At 50.6% G+C, this 23,665-nt stretch overlaps 1 protein-coding gene across 3 annotated transcripts in view; it reads left to right on the forward strand.

Annotated features, from left to right (window-relative positions):
• KLHL29 (kelch like family member 29) overlaps positions 1–23,665 on the forward strand; it is a 327,657-nt gene that overhangs the window by 133,557 nt on the left and 170,435 nt on the right. The window contains exon 1 of one of the 3 annotated variants that reach the window (XM_065928632.1): positions 10,292–10,413. The exons of the other annotated variants lie outside the window; for them this stretch is intronic. Coding sequence (XP_065784704.1) covers positions 10,348–10,413 — 66 coding nt within the window. The 5' untranslated portion in view covers positions 10,292–10,347. Of the gene's footprint in view, positions 1–10,291; positions 10,414–23,665 lie in introns of those variants that run through there. 3 annotated transcript variants of the gene reach the window in all.

Genomic DNA, 23,665 nt, shown 5'->3' on the forward strand with positions numbered 1-23,665 from the left:
GCTAAGCAGCTTCTTGCCTCTGTTTTCATAACTAAGTTGGTTTTCTCTGCCTAAAACGTCCACCTCCCCCAGCTTCCCTGATTTGGAAATAGTTCAGCCACCATCTCCCCTGGAAGACTTTCTCTAGTTGTGCCCAAGGGCCTTGGGGTTCCCCAAGGCTCCCCGTGTTTTCTCCCGAAATAACTCTATCACAGTTACAATAAACTATGATTGTCCCCACTTAAAGGGAAAAACACTGAGTTGTCTAACATCCCTGGCACAACGTCTGGCCCATGGCAAGGGTGGTTCTACATCGAAGTTGCACTAAAGCTCAAAGAACATGTGAAGGGCAGACAGCTCAAGTTAAGCCCTATTATACACGACTGCAGTTACAGCGAGTTCATAGACGGCTCCTCAATGAAGCTGCACCCCTGCACAGTTCCTTGCACAGCCCAGGCATCGGGTGTCTGTCCAGCCTATTCCCCCAGGACCTGAGCACTCGCATGGGAAAAGGACTCCAGCCCCAGCGGGATCTGAACACAGAGCAGGTGTTCTCATGGAGGCTCCAAGTGAGCCAGCTCAGAAGAGGCCTGGCCTCATGTTAAGGACTGATATTTATCCCCCACAAGCATGCTTTCTTGACAAGGTAAACAATCAGTTGCAAGCCTCAAACTATAAGCTCTGGTGTGACTGCCCAAGCCCTGGCCTTCACAGACACAGAGCTAAACAACACGGAGCTGGTGCCCCGTTACCCTTAGTGTTTTTATTCTTAAAATTATTACTGAAGTATAGTTGTTGTACAGTATTATATATTACAGGTGTACAATATAGTGATTCACAATATTTAAAGGTATACTCCATTTATGGCTATGAAATATTGGCTATATCCTCCATGCTGTACAATATATTCTTACAGCTGATTTATACCTAATAGTTTGTGTCTCTTAATCCCTTACCACTCTTTTGCCCCGCTACCTCCTCTCTTCTCACTGGTAACCACTGGTTTGTTCTCTATATCTGTGAGTCCATTTCTTTTTTGTTATATTCCATAGTTTGCATTGTTTTAGATTCCACATGTGAGTGATATCATACAGTATTTGTCTTTCTCTGACTTATTTCCTTTATTATGAGTGTGGTTTTGTTGAGCACCATCTATGAACTTGCTCTAACATGCAGTCATGTCAGTCAGGGCTTAAATGAACTCTCTGCCCTCCACGTGCTCTTTGTTTTTTCATAATTTTATTTCTTTGTTTATTTTTGACTGGGCTGGGTCTTCACTGCTGGGCAGGCTTTTCTCTAGTTGCAGCAAGTAGGAGCTAAGCTCTAGTTGTGGTGTGCAGGCTTCTCATTGAGGTGGCTTCTCTTGTTGAGGAGAAGGGCCTCTAGAGCACACACTCATAGTTGTGGTGCACACGGGCTTAGTTGCTCTGTGGCCTTCCCGGATCTTCCCAGATCAGGGGAAAAAGCTGCATCTCCTTCATTGGCAGGCGGATTCTTTACCACTGAGCCATCAGGGAAGCCCCCAAGTGCTCTTCCCTTAGCATAACTCCAAGGCTCCTGGACCTGGGATTCAAGGTAACATATGGATCCCTCCTGTCTTGTCCAGCCTGGCCAGCAGAGCAGTAGAGCAAGTAGGCAGAGAAGACAAGACAGGGTCTCCCTTCTGGGAGACCCTTGCTTCTAGGGCCATGGGCAGCTACTGGCTGACCGGGGGCATCTGGTCACATGGCACCCCCTGCATGCAGCCTGGCAATTGCACTTATCAAGGTCAAGTGTCACTGTTTGCAGATCTGTTGATTTCAACAAGTCTACCTTTAGACTTACACACTTACACACAAGCACACATACGAATGCAAAATTGGCCAAACTCATCACCAACACCAAGAAACAAGGGGGACCTCTTCCCTCTCTTCGTCCTCCCACCCAGCCTGCCCACCCCCTCCCCCGGGACAGACCTGGGCTTTGATTCCCTCAGCGAGCTAGATTATGATCTCAGCCTCCGTGGTGGAGCCAGACAGGCCCATGACTACGGACAGCTTTAACTCTGCAAGCAGGTACAATGTGAGTTACCAGCCACATATCCCCAGTGGACTTTTTAGGACTCAAGCTTTTTACAAGCTGGGGCCTGGGAAGTGGGTAGACCCTGGGCCAGTTGGCCAACCAGCAAATCCACCAGGACCCTGGTCAGGGCCTGGCTTGGGCCCTGGGGAAGCTGAAGAGGAATTAGTACATAGAACCCCCGCTTCCCAGGCCTTCAAGGTCTGGTCTCAGGTGACTCAGCAGGGCCTGGTCTCCTGACCTATGAGCATCCACATTTATGGCTCTGACTGTAGCGGATCATAGGGCTTTAGGGAGCAAGAGGCAGAGTGGGCTGGGGGTCTGGGGACTGCCGTGCCTCTGTCTATTCCAGTTCAGCTGCTTCGTGGATCTGAGGCCACAAGGCCATAGGGAGGAGGCATGCAGAGTGTGCTGGGCATGTCTCCTGTTCTCTGCTGTCCAAGGGCCAGGGCAAGTAGCACCCTTTCTTAGCTTCTCTCTTCTGGTCCAGGGGCCTGCCATCTGCAGACTTCTTTTTTCTTTAAACTTAGCAAGATGAGCAGATTGACAGAATTTTTTAAAAAGAACTCAATATATAGAAAATTTGAAATTATCAGCCTTTCCAAGTTCTCGCATCTCTTCCACATGCAGACAGAGTGGATACCAGACTCGTGGTTTCCATTTTCCTCCTAATGGGACTCCACTGACTCTCTACGTCTCCTCCATCCCTGGGTGAGCTCCTCCCAGACCCAGCCCCCAGTTCAGCCATCCTGGAGTGCCATGCCCCGCACCTTGGCACACTCTGGGCCTTCACCAGTGACTGGAAAACCTCTTAGCCTCCACCAGGCACTGTCTGTACCCTGCTCTCATGCCCAGCCAGAGCTGCCCACCCAGCCCAGCCAGAGCTGCCCACCCAACCCGTGGCTGTGGTCCTGGGCCCTGGCAACAGACCACCCTCCACAGTCACTCCCAGCTCAGTCCCACCCCACCCACAGCTATTCCCCTCCCCTCTCCTGCCCCCAGGATCCTGGAGCCAGCGACTGTGCCCCAAGAGAGTGACCCTGGGTGGTCTGTGGAGCTGAGATGCTAAGAGCAAGTCAGGAATCAAAGTGTCCCATCCCCTTCAGCTCTGAGAGCCATGTTTTCTTTGATTAGTGGCTCTTGGGTGCAGGTAGAGGCCTGGCCTGTGAGCCTAGTAAGGGCCAGAGCCAGCAGGCAGCAAGTGAACTGGGAGCTCATCTCGGGGGTCCTACGCACAGCGCCCTGAGATGGGCTTTCAGGGCCCAGGGCTGTTTAGAGACTCTAAGCATCCTGTGCACAGAGGCTCTGGGGGGAGCTGCAGTTGCCCAGGGGGACGCATGGACCCCCGCCCTGGGCCAGCCGACCTCTTGTTCTGCTCCTATACTGCCGTCAGGCCTCTTCCATCCATCCCCAAAGCCCCATCCAAGACCCTGTCTGCAGCAAGCTCCTGCTCGCACCTCCTCAATCTTTGAGATCCTCAGGGCCCCTGTCCCCTGACCTCTCCCCAAACCTCCTCCTCCCCCTCCTCCCGGCCTAGGGTATTCCCACTTGCGAGCTAAGCCCCAGAAAATGCCCTCTGTTAACTCCTTGATGACCAGTGGGCCACGGCCTCTGGACAGCTGCTCAACACTCAGCCAGCCCAAGCCAGCCCCATGACAGGACCAGGGTGTCACCCTGCCTGAGGGTTATCAGCAGAGGGGTTTGTCAGCATTACATCACCTTTCAAGGGACTTCCCTACTGGTCCAATGGTTAAGACTCTGAGCTTCCAATGCAAGATGGACAGGTTCGGTCCCTGGTCAGGGAACTAAGATCCCACATGCCACAGCCAAGAAGGAAAAATTAATAAATAAATTTTTTAAATCACCTCTCAATATCACCCACCTGGGAGAAAAACCAGGTAAGGGAGTTTCAGGATGAAGCTGAAGGTCTCTATGTCTCATTAAAGGAGATCAGCGGCCACTCCAGGGGAGGCGAAGCTCTCCATCAACACACTTCAGCCCAGGGAGGGCCAGATGCCCCCCTCAGAATTGGGTACTGGGTGAGGGTGTGCGTTGTGGTAATTTTCCCAAGCTTGGCCTCTGTAGTTCATGGCATCTGGGCCAAGTGCCTGTGTCTCCCAGGACCTCAGAGTCCTGATCTGTGAAATGGAAGGGTTGGAGGGAGAGAAGCCCACAGGGGCCTTTCAGCCTGCCCTTCTCTGATTCAATAACCACGTAAAGCCAATTAAAACCTTGGATGTGGGTGATGGGGAGAGGACAGAGCATGCCTGTTTGCATGTGCTAGAATCCAAAGAGTGCGCTCTCTAGCACACCCCCTGCCCCTTGCTGGTGGTCAAGGCCAGGTCACTGCCCTGACTTCTGTTCCTTGGATCCCGAGGAGACCGTGAGACCATCAAGAGTGCACTAGGAAGCGTAGACGCTAGTGATTAATTACACATCTTTTCTTTCAGTGAATTATTTACATACCTCCACTCTTAAGGGGAAACAAACTTCTGTATTACAGCATATAAAAGTTTTCCCATGCTAGTAAGGTCAATTTTTCACACATTTTTTTTCTTTAGGACAACACAAATCCTCATTATAGAGATTTCCGTATTTTAGCAAAAGGAACGGGACTGATAGAAATGAGATCCCCGAATAAAGTTCAGTTCATTTTCATCTCTCTTTCCTCCCCGAATATTATTGCTGGAAATGTTACATTATCATAAACTAGAGTTCAGTCTGTATATAGGTTTTCACAATTGTCATTTTTCTCTGGATACAAATTCTGATCACTGCCAGCATTTTACAAAAGTTCCTCTCCCTCATGCCAGCATTTTCTTTGTAGGTATGTTTCTTTGCTGGGTACACAATCCAGGTGATGAGAATTAGAAAAGTTTATGATGGAGGATTCCGTCTGTCCTCTTCCCTGTCAGCCATCTGGGTCAAGGATCCTGGGGCTGGGGTGTGTAGTGGAGGAGGGGGCTAATGCAGGGGGCTCCCCCAGAGGACCCTCCTTTCTGCAACCCAGAAGGACCCCTGGAGAAGGCTGTGGGCCCAAGACCTCCTGTCTGGCCCTACCTGCAGGAGGAAGAGAAAGGACTTTTATAGAGCAGCCTTGGAGCAAAGAGGTTCATGTGTTGGAAGTTTCCAGGTGGACTTGCTTTCCCGTCAAACATATCACAGGACTTCCCTGGTGGTCCCAGTGGTTAAGAATCCACCTGACAATGCAGGGAATACCAGTTCGATCCCTTCTCCAAGATTCCACATGCCACTGGGTAACTATTAGAGAAGCCACTGCAATGAGCAGCCTGCACACCGGAACTAAAGAAGGAGAAAGCCATCGTGCAGCAACAAAGACCCAGTGCAACCAAAAATAATTAATTAATTAATTTTACAAAAAGGTCACAAACCTCAGGCAGGACTGACACTCAGACTTCACAGGAGTTTGGGGATCAGGCCTTCTCCCTGGTACACTGCAACTGTCCATGCCGCCAGCCTTGTTGCCTGTTTGCTAGCCTCAGGCCCAGCAGCTGTTCCTCTCTGCCTCTACCTCCTCCCAGGTGTCTGCAAATGCCTCCCCCCTAGCCCCCCATGGGCTTTCTGTGAAGCTCGACACCCACCCACCCCACTTCCTCCCTGTGCCTGGTAGGGGTTGAGAAACTGGCTTTGCACTCAGATAAACCTGTATTTGGATCCCACTGACCCAGCTTCCTAAGTTAGGAAAGTGTCTTCACTCCTGTATGAGCTCCTTCATCTGTAAAGTGGCGTTTTGTAAGAGGTACAGCCTGGGTGGGAGGATGGGATCCGGTCACACATCAAGCGCCTTATGCAAGGCCTGGCACCCATCGGGGGTGGCACACAGGTGCCTGTCTTCATGCCCGCCCATGCTTCCCCTTGCTCTCCTCTGGGGCTTCTCTCTGCCACTTTCACTCGCAGTGAAACCCTAACTTTCTTCTTATCTTAACCACGTTGGGTAAATCCTTCTGAAGGGCAGGCTCACACACTCCCTTCTTCCCAGGCCTGTTGGACATCAGCGCACATTCTCTGCATGGCCTCGCAGGGTCCTCGAAGCATCTGACAGCCGTCACCTCCCCACAGCTGAGAGTGGGTGCTCCCACTGCTTAGGAGGAGACAGAGGCTCCAAGAGCTCAAGCCAACTGCTCAAGGACACACAGATGATAAATGTCAGAGTCAGGACACAGGGTCTGTTGAATTCCAAACTCTGTGGCTTTAAGAATATCATTTAGTCTGCAGTGATGCCGTGATGCTCTGGGGTCCAGCCCATGAAAGCAGTTAGGAGAGTTGCGCCTGAACTGAAGGCCCCAAGGCTGCTGTGCTTGCCTCGGTTGTGCCCCTTTGCTCCACGTTTCTGCCTCTCTTCTCATTCTGACCCGTTAAACTTGCTCTGATCCCTGTCTTACCTGAGGCAGCAGCACCCCCTCTCCTGCTAAGGATCCGCTTGTTTGAACTGTGTGCAGAGGAAGCATTCAGAGGCTACAAACAAGGATGCTGGGACTGTCCTGTGCCATCCACTTTACTTGTTCTAAGGTTCTTGACTTGTGACTATGTTGAAGATAAAGGAAGGACAGCTCTTCCTCATCTCTGGGTGAACTGGAATTTTCACTGTTTTGAAATCTGATTTTTTTTTAAAAAATGGTTTTTTTGCAGAAAAAAAAATATGCTTTTTTGCAGGCTTGGATAGTCAACCAAGTGGGTGGTATGTGAAGGTGAGGCAAGCCTTTCAGGTCCCCCTGCAGAGTGGGCTGGCTACTTCCAGGGGATCCAAGGATCTGGAGTGCAAGAGGAGGAACCTGAAGCCCAGACCCTGGGAAGGGGTCTAGTCTCCTCCAACCCCAGCCTAAAGTCCGGACCCCCAGCTTCTATTTCTGACTCCAGTTTCAGCTTTCTCTAGGTAGTACAAGCTCCCATCTCTAAGCACCAGGCTGCACACCTGTTAAAGGGGTGTGTGGCTCTGTCTCCACCACTGCCCAGAGGCAGCAAGTGCCACGTAGATGTGAGGACTTGTGGTATGGCCTTGACTTTGTCACTGTCCTGATCGCAGTCCTTAAAGAGCTGACGCCATGGCAGGCATTAGAGCTGTCTCTGAGAGCCTAGCATTAGAACCCGTGTACCTGCCCCTCAGGGGTGGTTATGGACACTTGGTGGGAAAGGAGGATGGTTTCCTGAGCCTAGGGCAGGAGAAAGGGCAGAGGCACTTCGAACTGCCTGGCATTCTAACTTCCACTGGTTCCCTCCCCAGCCCCAATGTGCACTTCATTCCACAAACTCCAAACTGGGAAAGCTTGTCGCCTGAATCCAGAGCTCAGTGCATCTGGGGAGGACCAGGGGCAGAGGACCCGCATTCCGCTGGGAGAGCAAAAAGAGTGCATAGAGTTATTCTCCAGAGCAAGTTTTCAAATCCCTCCGGTGATCCTTCCTCCATTCTAAAGCAGAGGACAGAAATGCTAAACTATGGTTCTTGTCAGTGCTGATAAGGAAAACCAGTGAATGCAGGAGTCTCATTAAGAAAATCCTAAATTTTAGTCTTATCACTGCTGCAACATAATACAGTAAGTATGTTAATTCCACCCTCCCCCTGCTCCCCCACCCCCCAAAATCCCTTTCAGCTATAAGGCTGCAGAATGAACAGCCCCACCCACTACAGCCTCAAGTCCTGTCTGATTTTGGATTTTCCCCTTGCTTCACGTTACCGAGTCTCCAATTTGAATGGACAAGGCTTCGCCCTCTCACACTTCCAGTTGCCTCTGCCGGAATCAGCTCGACCAGTGTTGTCTGAATCCCTACTGTGTGCAGGGTACGTAGTGAGAACTGTGAAACGTCAGAGTCTAGCTTAGTCCATCTCCCTGCGAGAGCCAATGAGCTGAGCAGGGAGTACTGATTTTCAGGCCAAACTGCCAGCTGAACCTTGTGCCCAGCAAAGACACATTTCAACAGGCTTCTCTCATCCAAGTGATTATTTGCTCATTGTACTGCTTAGACTTGGCAAGGATCCTGCGATTCCTGTTAGCAAAGAGGGAGCAGGAACCTTGAAGTAAGTACTCATCTCGTAAAGAAAGGATTCGCTGCCCCTTGGGGGAGCTGGCCTGGACACCTTCAGTCCTGCTCTGTAACGATAATGAACTTTTTGACTAGCACTCTTCCAAATTTCTTCCCCAGCTGGCATTTCTTTGGCTCCCAGCAATACCTCCGTGAGGTAGGTAGAGTGGCTCAAATTCTCCCCATTTTGCAGAGAAGGAAGCAATGCCAGGGAGTGGGGGAGGTGACTTGTGACCTGCTCCCCATCTCATGTGTTTGCCAGGGAGTGGCAGCACCCGCCCAAACCCAGTGTCCGGCTCCTCAGTGCCCAGGTCCTCATCTACATCTCTTTCCACTCCGCCAGCCCCAAGCTGGCCAGAAGGGCAGATGACACCACAGTGGCATGGGTGCTAGCCGGGTCTGCCTGGGTTCCGTGCAGAAATGGATGCTCAGAGGGGCTGAGGAAGCAGGAGACGCTGCACCGCCCGGGACACGTGAGAGGTGCCAAGGGGCACGGCGGGGCCGCAGCTACCGAGTCATGGTGATAGATGTTCACGGCTCATGCGTGGGTGCTCGCGGGGCCCTGGTGCGAGGGTAGCTGGCAGGTCGGTGGGCCAAGCATCACATTTCAGCAATATGATCTCGGCACGGAGAGTGAGGGGAAGCATACTTGTGGTTTTCAGCCAGGAGAGGGAGGGGTTAGGGTCAAAAGGGACTGGGGGCTGAGAGGGGCTGGGGGCCATCCGGAGGATAGGCAGTGTCGGGAATCCCTCTCGTTCTATCTGCTCCATTCCTTTGCTGGCCTTGCAATATTTTCAGAATAAGCAATGCTCTGTGTCTCTCCCAAGACCCGGTAAGAAAATCGTGCTTAAAAGAGTCTCCAAAGAACTTCAGAGGGAGAGGAGCACCTTGGTATGAAAATGTTCCAGGAAACCACAGGCCTCCCAGTTTCCTTGCCTCTCACTGAAAGGGTTAGAAAGGTGGTATTCCAACCGTATGGGGTCGGTGAGGGGGACAGTTCATATTCACCAGGGATCTATCTTGGAAGTAATTTTAGTCCCTATAATGTTTCACGTTAACCTTCTCAGACTGGTTCTCAGCTGGGTGACTTAGTGATTGCCAAAATGTGCTGGCATTCTGGCCTCTGAGAATCCACACTGTGCCTTTTAATGAGTGGGATTTTTTAAAATTAATTTTTATTGCGATATAGTTGATTTACCACATTGTGTTAGTTTCTGCTGTACAGAAAAGTGAACCAGTTATCCATATACATCTACTCACTCTTTTTTAGATTCTTTGGTGGGATTTGTTTTTAAAAGATTTCCCTGAGCCAGCGGAGCACCCAGGTGTGGCCACAGTGCAGGCCTTGGGGACCAGAGGCCAAATGCATGACTTAAGGCTGCCAGGAGTATTCCGTCTAGACACGGAGGAGGGAGGAAGGACCAGAGGGGAACTGCAGAAGGCGCAGCCTGCCCCCGAAAGGAAAGAGTGCTCCCTTTGTTCTGCTACCCACCCCTTGCCCCTCTGCCTGGCCCCACAGAGGAGACCTCTGGGGCTCAGCCCGGAGAATTCCTCTCTCCTTTTCTTGCTTCCTCCTACGCCACGTGGCTTCAGACCGTGACATTTCTGTTCGATGCTGTCAGCGCCTTGGTTTGAGGAGAATGTCTCTGTGCCCGGGTCGCTTGGCCAAGAAGAAATGGTGCCCGGAGCCCGCTGGCATCTGCCCTGGCCAGTCCGCCTTCGTCCTTCCCGGGGAGGTGGGGCAGGGCTGTGTAGGAGGTGATGGGCAGGCCCAGGACCCCAGGGCTGAGCTTGCTTCAGCCTGGCGGGGAGGGCAAGGTATAGAACCAGCTGAAACTTGCCTCACTGCTCTGAAGTTTAGTGATCAAATAGCCACCAGCCCCTGCCCCTACCCAGAGGCGAGCCTGCGGAGCCAGGGCCCACCGGCTATTTTTAGAAAGCTATCAGGTATGCAGGACACCCAGTTGCTTTTTTCCACCTGTTTGGGGTCATTATAGGGATCCAGTGTCTCTGCCACAAGGCCCTGCCTGTCCTGCCACGAGAGTCCCACTGCGGCTGGGGCAGCCACTAAGCTCCCTCCCCGTGGAAACCAGCCATCTCTCCGGCCCTGCCCGGCTGTGGCAAGTGAGTCTTTGGGCCCGTGGTCATTTTGTCGTTGGAAGCGCAGACCTTGGACACTAAGGCTTGGCCTCCTCTGCTTCCTTGAGAGGGAGTTTTCAAAGGTCAGAGACTAAAGTCAGGGCAGGAAGAACCTTGAATCGGGAGCCCACCATGAGGAGTGCGGATCCGCTGAGCAGCAGCAAGCCCAAAGTCCTTGCTCCACCAGGAAGGTGCACAGTGAGTGCCATCAGGCAGGGGCGGGCAGGGGCACTCGGGGTTCACTGCCAACAGGTGCAGGGAGCTGGGGGCGATCAGAGGAAGAGCTCAGGCAGAGTTTGATCAGGGAGTGCAGCGGGGTGGGGGGGTGGTGCCAGGCAGAGGGAACCTTGTGAGCAGGATCATCCCAGGTATGACTGGGAACCATGAGGAGACAGCGAGGCTGGCTTAGGGGGCTTTGTGGGGACAGAGGGACAAGAGTCTGGTGTGCACGCTGAGGTGGTGCCTGGTGCAAAAAGCCTTGGATGCCAGGTGAGGTACTTGGATGTGATCTGATGGATCAAAGTCACTGGGGATCAGAGTAGGGAGAGATGGGGAGCAGCGGTGTGCTGGCCAGCTCTGCTCCCTGCTGCGTGATAGCGTGGAGTCTTCCTGGTCACAGAGCAGCGGCGGCCTTGGAGCAGTATCTCTGTGGCCCTACCCTCCATATCCCATCCAGTCTGGTGCGTATGATGAGCTCCAGCAGGCTTGGTTACTCCCAAGAGCCCAGCTCTCCATTCTGTGACATCCTGTTGGTAGCTTGAAATTGAAGTAGGGATATTTATACAACAGAGACTCACAAACGCTAGGAACCAGGGTATAGCTGGTTCTGTTGTTTTGTCCCCCACTTCTGCCAGAGCTGGCAGTTAAACCTTAACCAGCACGGCCCTGAGTAATGGCAAGACCCTGAAGGGGTTTATGCCAAGGAATGAGTGTGGGGTCAGCAGTCACTGCACTGAACTGGGAGAGCGCATTGATGGATGTGAGTTGTGCCCCCTTCTTTACTGAGGAGGCTGGAGGGTGGGCTTGGGGGCGGCCCTGTGCCAGGAGAGTTGAGCTATCTTCACCCTCCGTTGGCTGATTCTGAAACCAAACTCCTTAACGTGGACTAGGAAATATTTGACTCTCCTCACCCAGAGGAAGCCGCTTCCTCACCGGAATAAGCTCTGTACCGGCCGCAGTGAACTGCTCTTCAGCATCTCAAAGGCAGACTGTTTCTCCCCCATCCAAACCTGGCACTGAGGGGGCACTCAGTAAATGCCGGCCTGTTCATAGATCTCCTGCTGCACGCTGGCCAAGCATGCGGGCCGGGATGTGGTGGGGACCTGGGAAAAGCCACCTGGTTTTTCTAGGTGGACAGAGGAGCTCGCTGGCAGAGGAAGCATCTGAGTGGGACTTTCTTTCTTAACAGTGGGTCTGAGTAGTCTCAGCTACGTGGTGAAAGCAGCAGGATTTGTTCAGTGCTTCAGGGTCACAAAGCACTTTGCCCAGAGGATCCTCCTAATAAGTCTGTAAGACGTAAATAGAAAATGTAAAATCCCATTTCAGAGATGAGGAAACTGAGGGCCAACTGGTCAACCCCAGGCCTTGCCCCTGACTCCTGAGACCCTCAGTCCTGAGTTGTCTCTCTGATCTGGGGGCTTTGGATGATTCATCTCAAGTGATCTCCAGTGTTAGCAGCAGCCCAGCCTCCTCCAAGAGATCAGGTCCAAGGACTGACCCCAGAGACAGGTCTGCAGACTCCATCACTACTACCCCTCAAGGACTTGCCTCTTAAAAACGGGCATTAGTACTGGCAGTGAATGCACTGTTGCTTTTGTTGCTCTTTTGGGAAAAAAGAAAAACCTGGCTTCTTAGAGCTGTTGTATTTTATTTTTCTGTAAAGAGGAAATTAATTTTAGTCTTTCTTTTTGGTTTAAAATGTTGTTCTTTGCTTTTTCCGCCCTACAATTTAAAAGGAAACATTTGTCTGTTGAGAAAAGAAATGATAATTATAGACTAAAAATTGTTTCTATTCTGATTTGAAAAAGTGACAAAAAAAAAAAATCCATCGCACAGATGGGGCCCTGCTGACGGGGGGTGTTTAACAATGAAGCCCCAGGCCGGCTGGGGGCTCAGAATGGCATTCAAGGTGGATTTGGGCTCCAGTGTTGCCTGGGAGAGGCTGCTTTCTCCGAGGCTGGTCTCCACTTCTGATACTGGGTCGTGGTCTCTGTGGGGTTTGGAAACGCCGATCCTCCACGTGGTCCAGCAGTGGAGAGCAGTTTACCTGTGAATGGCGTGGCCTCTGTTAGGTCAGCTGTGTGCTGAGGCCAGGCACGCCCTTGTGTGGCCCCGAGAGCTTGAGAGCCTCCTAGCATTATTCCCTCAGCCGAGAGTTTTACAAAATTGCAATTGCTCCAAGTCCTCCGATCAATAATGCAGGAAACTGATTAGACTGTGAAATTAAACTAATAATGTCATGCTATTAACCCTCGATCAATGAGGAAAGAGCTCAGAGTGAAGGCTATTTCCTCAACCCATATTGCAAATAGCCATACATGTGTTTACTTTTTGGAAGAACTCCTAGGTGCACGTGCATTCCCAGGACCCCTCTCTTTCCCACAGACCCAGCATGATCCCCCATGCAGTGTCCCATTTAAGGGAAGAACAAACTGAGGCTGAGTGATTAATGCTGCGTGGTTTCGAAGCTGAAGAACTGATGAGCATGGCTCTGGAGCCCTGGTCCAGAGTCCTCTGGTGTCTTGAGTCCTCTCCCCGGGGCTACTCTGGAATTAGTGATAGTCTTTGTCCTCCCGTGGCCTTGCCACCAAAAGGAGGAGCTCACATACCCTTCCCGTTGTGCCTCCCACGGCTGGTCCTCCGCCGGGACCTGTCAATTCCATCACGGTGGAACGTTGCCAGGGATCAGACCCTCTCTCTAAAAGTGGTGATGGTATTTAATAACTAATTACTCTAATGATCCTACAGAAATTCTGGAGACCTGTTTTAGGAGAGATGTCAATTAGAGCCATCTGCACGGTGAATAAAGGAACCCTACCCCAGCTGTACTGTTGAAACATGTTAGCGTGTTCCTACCAGCGGCCATATGGTACTTAACGAAAGTGAATTGTTCACACTGCACAACCCGCGCCTTCTGATGAATACCAGCATTTTGTTTTGGAAAATAGTTCCTCAATCGTGTGGAATATTTGTCAATGCAATAAGTAGCAAGTTGGAAGCCGGCAAGCCCTTGAATGCAAAAAGACTTGCCTCACCTCAAGATGTTCTTCCTCCATCCTGGCCCATCCCCTGCCCCTGCCGACAGCCAAGCCCCGCTCCACCCTGGTCCCACATCCCACCTGGGCCCAGTCCTCAGCATCTGCTTCCAAATCTGCTCGGGAGAGCTGAGGACATGCAGGGTGCTGGCCCCACCCCCTCTTGGCCTCTCTTTTTGTGTGAAAAACAGCAGCATGATGTCTGAAGCTATGCAGACTGGGAGCATGGGGCCTCCAGCTGGAAAGGCACAGAGCATGGGGCAGAAGTCCCCCAGGAGTTGAGGAATGAGTACAAGACATTTAACTGGGTGCACAGCTTCAGGGAAGGGTTAGCTCTATATTTGCAGTCTGTTTCTTTCAAGAGGTACAAAGCTCAGGTTGGTACCTGGATGCTCAGAGAGTTGGCGGAGGATGGTTTCTGGGGCTCTGCAGAAGCCTGCCTGAAGCCCCTTCCTTGTCACCAGCACGTCAGGGCCTGCAATCGGTAGTGACCTCAAGTTATTGCCACCTGGTGGCCACTCCTGACCTGCGCCCAGACAGCTGGGTCCGGGGTGCAGCCTCCCTGTGAGTTCTGTTACCCACAGGCAGGTTTCCAAAGAAGACCAAAGCCAGGACCAGACTGGTGAGGTGTTCTGAGAGTGCCATCCCCACAACCCACCCGCTGCCATGTGCTGGGCAAGGGGACCCCCCACGCACACTGCCTTTAGGGACTTTGTGCCCCCGATGAGCTGAAGGTCCTGCTGCCAGCGCCATAGGAGGAAGTTGTTTTATTGCAGCTGCCTCTGAGACCAACAAGATTTCACTTGCCAGAAACGTCTATCTCAGAATTTTCCCTAGAACCAAAGTCACTTATTAACACTTAATAAAAGACAAAATTGGCTGCGGTTCATGATACAGAAGATCTGCTGCAAATCCTGAAATCCAAGATGTTCTTTACAAAACCGTGGTCCCTTCAGTCTCATTTATTTCCAGCTCAGCAGCAACAGATTCCCCAGCTACAACAGTGATCCGAAGTCCAGCCGAACACATCCTTGAAGGAAACCCTTCTGGGTGAAAAATAGCAGAAATAAGCTCCCATCTGTCCTGTCCAGCAGACTTCACCATTTGCTTTCCACATCTGTGCGCTGCATGTGGCCCCGTTCTCCTGATACCTGCTCCATCACAGACGTGGGTCTGAAAGAACCACGTCACAGTGACACCCAGGTAGCCACCTCAGCCCGATGACTAAGGCCTAGGGCAGCCTCGATCATGCTTGACCATGAAAGGTGCCCAGAGCTTCTCAGATAAGTCACTAGCCTTTCCATGGGCTAATTCCAGAATGACCCTGGCAGACCAGAACCCCCCCTGCTGCCTTTCTACCCACCCCATCTGGGGACAGTGCCTGGCAGTTACCCTAAAGAGTTAACCTTTCCTCATTTGGGGGTGGGAGCGGTGGGTGGTGGAAAGGGTAGAGGAGAGCTCGGGCCAGTTTGACATATGTTGCCTGGTCTGAACGTGGATGCTGTGCTCAGATGCTGAATTTGATGAATTGCGTTATAAAATTTAAAAACAAATTTAAAACTCTATTAACTCCCTGTAATGGCCTCCTCCTGGAATACACAGACAGCAACGGCTCACTGACAAGCAGAAAAAATACTCTCGTTTGCAATGTGCTTCACTTGCAGCAGAGTGGAGGCGGGTGGGGGGCGGAGGCCACACACCCTCTGTACCCTGCCGGCTTCCTGCTCCTGGGTCAAGAGTGAGACCCCGGTGAGCAGGCCATCAGGGGATCCACACGGCCAAAGCTAGACTTCATCTGGCTCCTGTGTCAAAAGCCACATTATGCTTGCTTTCGAGGTTAAATCATTTCTTTCAAGACTGAACCATGACAGTGATGAGCTTCCAATATGTGGGGCAGCCTGGCAGGGGGGGAGCCTGTGGTTTGGGGGTCAGAATGTGATGTGGGACTGGAGGAGGTTTGTCCCCAGGGTCACCCACCCCACCATCTGCCCTGGGAGAAGGGGCAAGGCAGGGAGGTTGTTTGTTGGTCGCTGCGGGCCTCTGCAAATCCAGGAGCATTTGGAGCGAAGGGCCTGGCTCCAGACTCCCAACTGGAGAGAGATGGACTTTTGTCAAGATAGGAAGCAGCCGTGTGTGCACGTGGGCCAAGGGAGGAGCATAGCTGGCAGGGAGGAGTCCCAAGTCCCAGGGGAGAGCTCCCTCTATGTCTCTGCAACTCAGACACCCCAAGCTCAGAGAGGAGGGTGAAGGGCAGTGCTGCCTGGTCTTTGAGGAGCTCAAGAGGCTTTCTGCCAACCAGGGGCTTCTCCATGTGACGGCAGCTCTGCCCCTCCGTGTACTTCAGGGGGTTTGGAGATGTTTGGGGAGAATGAAGCATGGTGTGCACATATGCCAGCCCTGGGTGTCCAGAGGAAGTGAAGAAACTGTGTACATGTGTGTAGGTTGAGGGTGTGTGTGCACACACATACAGATCTGTATGTGTGCAAGAAGGCTGTGTCTTGTGGCGTGGCTGCCCTGGGGCTGCAGACTGTGCATCAGGGACCATGCGTTTCTAGGAGCATCCTTCAAGGCAGTAGGGAAATGAGACTCACTTAAGAAGCCTGAGCCTCCTGTGCCCTCCAAGACTGCTGTTCCACATGCTTTGGGGCTGGACTGGGGCACTGAGAGGGCTCGGCCGGACTCTGGACCCAGAGCCTCTCCCGGGAGCTCAGCATCAGATGCAATGCAAAGATCTCTAGGTCGCGGCTGCAGCTTCTGTGTGGCCTCTCGGGAAGTCTTGACAGGGATAAAAGCCAGGTAGACCCAGGAGTTCCTGGAAACCTGCCCCCGTGGCAGCTCCAGGTGGGGTGGGGCATTTAGGGTTAAGAAAATACTTTGAGAATTAAGTAATTGAGAGTTAAGTAATACTTTGAGAACCACCCCCCCACCCCCCCACCTCTATGGACTAAGCAAGAATGGAGGCTTCACCATAATGAAGGGAGCAGAAATTCCTCCTGCCGGCATACTCTCTAGAAGGCCTGCTCCTGAACAGTCATGTTAATTACAGGCCAACTGTGCCTGCAACCTTTGTGGGCCTGCTTTGGACCATTTTGTATAAATAAGACTGTTTATAGTGAAAAAATAATATTGCTAATTAGCCTCCATTGTTTTAAGTAAATGAGATTTTCCCACAGCATTAAAAGAAAACAGAGATGTGTGGGGACAGAGTTTACAGAGCTCTTTCTGTGACTGTAATATTGCTCCTGCCGTCTCAGTTCAAATCTGAACCAAGGGAGGAACCACCCAAGTTCCCAGTCTTTGGAACACCATTCAAAGAAACACTGGTTCCTTTCTTGTTTCCCCTCTGTGCATGCGGCAGCCTGTGCTTCCATTTTTGTATGTTTCTTCCCAAAGTACAGTAAACAGCAGAACAACATGGCTTCAAAAACATCCAGACTCGGGTTGAGTCCAGATGCAATGCTTTGTGAACATGGGCAATCACTCAGCCATCCTGCACCTGATAGACCTTTGCTCATTAGGTACTCCTCATGATTATTCTTTTATTTTTGTTAAACAAAATCCTGAGTGTGAAACCCCAAGTCCAGTGGTTTGTACATAATAATAAATTACATCATGCATGCGTGCATGCTAAGTCACTTGAGTCGTGTCCAACTCTGTGCAACCCATGGACTGTAGCCCACCAGGTTCCTCTGTCCATGGGTTTCTCCAGGCAAGAATACTGGAGTGGATTGCCATGCCCTCCTACAGGGTATCTTCCCGACCCAGGGATCAAACCCGTGTCTCTTCCATCTCCTGGCATTGGCAAGCAGGTTCTTTACCACTAGCACCACCTGAGAAGCCCAAATTACATCACAAGCGATAGTTTTTATGTCTCAGTGCCCTTATTAACACATGATGTCCTCCCAGCCTGGAATTTTCTTCCCTCTTGCGCCTTTTATTGAAAAGCTGTGCATCCTTGAAAAGGCTGGCCTGAACACCCCTACTTCTAAGAAGACTTCCTGGTGGTCCCCCACCAGAATGACGTGTCTCTGTGAAATCCCAAGACACAAACCTTGCATTTCCACCCAGATGTCTTTCTTTCCATCCTGTTCAGTGTCTCCGCATCTGCCTGTCTCCCCATTCCTACACCCCTGACCTGCCACGGCCACACCCAGCCCCAGGCCTGGCCAAAAGTGTGTGCTAGGACACACTTGTAGAATGAATGGAGTTTGAATTGTTGAGTAAACCCAAAGAAATAGTGTGCTTTGGGCTCCTGTGGTCCAGAATTTCCCTTGCCAGACTACTGGGGGAGTCTTTAGGCTACAAAATTAGAAAGGAAAATAAGTGTCTTTTGTGGTGACTCAGAGCCAAGGACATCTGGGGTTTCACAGTCTAGAACCACCAACCCCAACCCCTCCCCCAGGGCTTTTTCTAAGTCCCCTAACCCTATTTGCTGCAGCAATTTGGCTCTGAAAGAAGCTACTAACTTGCAGTTTGGCATGAAGGAACTTTCTGGGCTGATGGAAACAGTCTGTATCTTGATTGGGGTGGTGGTTATGTGGATGCATACATTTGTCAGAACTTGTCAAACTGTACATTTAACATCGGAGCAGTTGCTTTATGGAAATTATACCTCCATCGAATTAGTTAATTTTTCAAAAAATGCAACCCAACCAATCAGGCCAGGTGGAAAGTCCTATTCTTTGTGCCTTCCCTCCCACGGTGGGTGAGGAGGCTTTGAGACTTGTGGCTAAATAGCTAGGATGTCCTAGGATTTCTCTGAGAGGAAAGGAACAGAACAGCCTCAGCCTCTGTGAGACTGTCATCCTTTCAGTCCGGAGCTCAGCCTCAGTGCATGGGTACCTCCCCACCCTCTCTCCTGGACCTTACCCCAGTCTGCCTGCCACCGAAGAACTGCCAAGCACTAGCTCTCAGGTTTGCAGCCTCGCTCAACCCCAAGTTGGAGTCTCCCACCTCCCATCAGAGGAAGAAGAGTTAACATTATTGTGAATCCAAAGGCACTTCCAATGGATACTCCCACACCCATGTTTGTAGCTGCATTGTTCATAATAGCCAAAAAGTGGAAGCAACCCAAGTGTCCATGGATGGATGAATGGATACACAAAATGTGGTATGTACATTCAGAGGAATAGTATTCAACCTTTAATGAGAAGGAATTACTATATTCATGGATCAATGCTATAACATAGGCTTCCCAGATAGCTCAGTGGTAAAGAATCTGCCTGCCAATGCTGGAGACGAGGGTTCCATCCCTGGGTCGACAAGATCCACTGGAGGAGGAAATGGCCACCCATTCCAACATTCTTGCCTGGAAAATCCTGTGGGCAGAGGAGCCTGGAAGGCTACGGTTTATGGTGTCGCCAAAGAGTTGTACACAACTCAGCGACTTAACAGCAATACTACAACAAAGGTAAACCTTGAAGGCATGATGCTAAATGAAATAAACCAGACCTCAAAGGACAAATATTAAAGGATTTCACTTATAGGAAGAACCTAGAGTAGCTAAATTCATAGAGACAGAAAATAGGAAGGGTGATTACAAGAGGTTGGAGAGAGGGGGAAACAGGGAGTTAGAGTTTAACTGGTGCAGAGTTCTGGTTGGAGTAAATGAAAACGTTCTGGAGATGGATGGTGGTGATTACACAACAGCATGAAAGTACATAATACCATTGAGGTGCACACTTAAAATGGCCAATTTTATCCTGTATATTCTATCATGATAAAGAAAATCTTTCAAGAACAACAACAATCCAAGGCCTACACCTGCCTTCCGAACCCCACAAATTTCGGTATCTGAGATTTCAGAGGGAATGCTTGGCTGATGATTGGGTTTCTGATCTTGAAAATGAAGCAGCAGGAAACAGGCCACTGACGCCTACCCCTTTCTTAAAACCCAGGCGCACGCCCTCTCAGAGTGACAAGCCAGGGTGCCTTTGTCGAGACGACACGCTCACACCACTAGGTTAACTTGATTTCCTCTTGTTGACTGTCTCAGGCCACACCCGGCCCCAACCTGACAACTGAGGGGTGAATTTCCCTTTATCACTCCGGAAACCCCCAGCTCCGTAATTGAGGTGACCCGGTCCTCGAAACCCAGGGGGCCCCCAGCTGCAGAAATTAGAACACACTCCATGAAAGGAGCCTGGCTGTCAGGGCGGTTGGGTCCTGGCCTGTAATGTGGAGTGACACTCAGCACTTGTCACAGCAGGGAGCCAGGCCGCAGACCGCCACCGGCTGAGGACTTCAGGAGGCCGGCTTCCTGCCTCTGCCTGGGGGGCCAGACTGGAGCTGTCCCGTGAATGTCAAAACCCTGCAGCCATCACCACCTCAAACTCAGTCAGAGCTCACACTTTGCAGGCTTCCCAGAGAGACCATCTCCTCACAGCGGCATCCTGCTCGTGCTGCTGACCTCTTTGTTTGCAAAACTCACCGGAATGTGCAGCCCTGATCCCTCTCTCAGGCCTTGAGGGGAACAAAGGGAGAATTTGTCCAAAATGCCTGAGCCCCCTGAGTGGAAAGAAGCCTTATGCTATTTACTCAGGATCGATATAAATAAATACCTACTACACGTGGTAAACAAGGATGGCAAAACTGAGACAATACTTCGAGTCTCTCCTCCTGCCTGATGATTTAGCGGAAACTAAAACACTCCACACACAGACACACATGCACACACTGACACACACTCTCACATACACACAGACACACAGACACACATACACTCTCACATACACACACAGACACATACACACAGACACACCCACACACACACCCTTCTCCAAGGACAGTGGAAGGACTGTCTAGACCTGCCTGGCCTCCCCCTTTGTCTGTTAGGCTCCTGTTGGCTGCAAAGCCTGGAGGAGTATGTGTCACTCCCCCACCCACACCAGCCTCACCCTGTGATCACTTTTCTGCAATCTGCTTCTGCATTTGTTCTGAGGGCCCAGTGGGTGCCGTCCATGGGCACCTGGACCCGTAGGCAGCCTACAGCCTCAGAGAACTCTCAGTGGACTCAAGGAGAGGGTGGGGTGATCTCCTTTCCCTCCTTTATGCCTCTGAGAAGGGAAGGGCATTTAAAGTCTTTTAGGAAGGAAGAGTCACTTCTCAGTTGGCTTTGAGCTTTAGATTCCTGCAATGGGCAGAAACATGGACTCTATGATACTTTATGTGGAACACAAACACACACACACACTCACCTATAGCAGATCAAGAGGAAGTATCCTGTTAAACCACTCATAACCAGTATTATGTCAGCTGCATTAGCACTTGGAATGCAGAGTTGTTTTAACTGTAAAACATACCAGGATTCATTTGTCAACAGAGTTCAGAGCACAGAACTACAGGGACTGAAGGAAGCAGGATACCCCATCTGGGTATTTGGGAAGGGACGATCCATGGCCTCTTTTATGGGATTCTGGGCATTTGGGGATTGGCCACCTCCAGGAAACTGCACATAGAGGGGGCGCTGGAGTGGAAGGTGTCAAGCCAGCCCAGCCCCTACATACACCCCTGATCAGGTAGAAGGGCTGAACTCTAATGATGCTGGCTCAGTTCGGTATTCAGGGACTGATGGAAGCTTTGGGATGTGTCAGGAGGATGTCAGGATTTATGCCATAGCCTTTGTGACAGTAAGAAATGCTTCCCAAACCCCATGATGACATATCCATGAGGCAGAGGGAAGCCCTGGTCTGTAAATCAAAGTGCCTCTGTTGACACAAAGGGTACCTACAGATCTCGCTTTGATGTTAGAACACAAGTGTGATGCTGAGCCCACTGGCCTAGACCCAAATAGCATTTGGGAAAACAGAGACCAGAAAGGAGAAAGGACTTGTGCAAATTTACACCGCCCATAAGCAGCAGAACTAGGGCTGGGACCCAGGTTTCTCCTGACTCCCCGTGCAGTTCTTTGACCACTTAAATGGATTCTGGGCTGGATAAGACAGCACTCTTAGGATGCGGTCAGTACTCCTGAGGACTTGTTAAAAGGCAGATTCTGATTCAGCAGGCTGCGGTCCTCACTGCATTCTGCATTACTAACAAGTGATGCTGGTGCTGTTGGTCCTAGGACCACACTTGGGGAGATAAAGATGCTTGAGGTCAGCTCACCTGGCAAGGAGGCTAGTGGTTGGGTGTGCCAAGCTAGAGTTCCTAATTCTGCATCCTATCTGCTTGGCTCCATTCTTATTCCATGTTATCATTTTTTTTTTTACCAAGAGGTCTAAAACCTTTTGGCTAAGACCCCCAACAAGTAGGTTATGCATCACCCTTGGTCAGCTCCTTGCTACCCAGATCCCTGGTGCTCTCTGGCCCACAGGAAGCTGGAGTCACACCTGAAAGGGACATCTCAACACTAGGAAGAGAATGCCCATGGCTCTGTGGGACTGAGGCGAGAAATGATCCCTGGTTTGTGGTGGGGGGGACACTTTGTGAGACACATCACTTTGTGAGCTGCCTAGGCTGCGGCTTGACTAGCTGTACTGTGCAGCGTCTGTCCTCCACGTTTGTGACGAGATGACAGTGTGCACCACTATTCTCTATCAGAATAAGAGGTCCTCCGTGGCAAGACTGGCAGGGCCTCGGCTTTTTCCACCAACTCTCTCTTATCAGAAAGCAGCTCTGAAGGGTTGACAAAGCAAGTAGGGATTAACAAATGTGTGCACCCAAATCTTTTCCTTCCGTTCTTCATCCATCCCTAAAGGGTTTAATTCAAATTGTTCTTTAAAAAGAATATAAACTGATTGTAAGATTGATTATTTGGATTCAAATTTCAAAGCAAATGTTGTAAATTCCCAATCTGGCAAGAATAAGGAAAAGGGGTTGGAAAGATAACAGAAGCAAAAATGTTTGCTAGAAGCTAATTAGAGATGCGTGCTCAATCATTTCCGACTCTTTGCAATGCCATGGACTGTATAGCCTGCCAGGCTTCTCTGTCCGTGGGATTTTCCAGGCAAGAATCCTGGAGTGGGTTGCCGTTTCCTTCTCCAGGGGATCTTCCCAACCCAGGGATTGAACCAAGGTCTCCTATGTCTCCTGCACTGGCAGGCAAATTGCACAGGCACAGGCAGATCACTGTGCCATCAGGGAAGCCTAATCAGAGATGAAGCAACTGGAAAACTCTGGAATTCCATGTGCACAGTTGGGAAAATCCTACAGTTTGGACCCGTCAGTGTGAGGGCCCTGGATCCCATGTCAGTCTTTTAGTCCTAAGCATGATGCTGTTGAATGGTCGTGTCTCTGTTATGTCCAATTCTATTCAGCTTATTGGGAAGTATGCAGTGTATTTCAGAATACTGTCTCCTTACAATGGCTGAAATATTTTATTCTTGTTCAAGATTGAAAGGACTCAATTTCAGTTATCTCAAAATGTGTCTGAACATCAGAAAAGTAAGACTTTCACCAGTAATCCCAGTGAGTGTGGATGATGCTATACCACCCTTATTCTACCTTCTGCTGGTTATTTCCTAAAACTCTTCCTTTTTCTCTCTTTCTTCTGACCTCTTAATGAGCATATTCTCCTAGTTCTAACCGTCTACATTTTTAATCTTTCTGCAATTTAACCAGTTACTCCCTAAACCATAATGACTCCCAAAACATGTCTCCAACCTCCAACTTCCTATTAAATGACCCTCAGCCTGATGTCCTCCCACCTGAGAGTCCATAGATCCCAAGCCCAAATCCTCACTTCCCTGAAAAACCTCCATCCTCTTCTGCACTCCTCACTTCAGTGAAGGTTCTTACCATCCCCCAGTCCTGGACACCGGCTTTGATGTCTTCCCCTCTTTGTAACTTCTCGCTTCTGGCACCTCCCTGATTCCTCTACCAAAGCCTAGCCCCTCATCATCTCATGGGTCCTCCCCTGGGTTGTTTGCATGCCTGTTTCTAGTTTTCCACCTCCAATCTCTCTGCCTCATATCTACCTCCAGTCCCTCAGAACTGCTTCCTCTTCCTCATACTTCCTCCCCAGAGACCACAGCTGTACTGTCCCATACAGTAGCCACTAGTAATACACTCTTTAAATTGAAGTTGGTTAAGAATTCACCTTGCAATTGTAGGGGATGTGGGTTTGATCCCTGATCAGTTAAGTTCAGTTTCGTCACTCAGTCATGTCCGACTTTTGCAAACCCATGGACTGCTGCACGCCAGGCCTCCCTATCCATCACCAACTCCTGCAGCTTACTCAAACTCATGTCCATCGA

The sequence above is a fragment of the Muntiacus reevesi genome, chromosome 3 (genome assembly GCF_963930625.1).
Source record: "Muntiacus reevesi chromosome 3, mMunRee1.1, whole genome shotgun sequence".
Taxonomy (NCBI): Eukaryota; Metazoa; Chordata; class Mammalia; order Artiodactyla; family Cervidae; genus Muntiacus; species Muntiacus reevesi.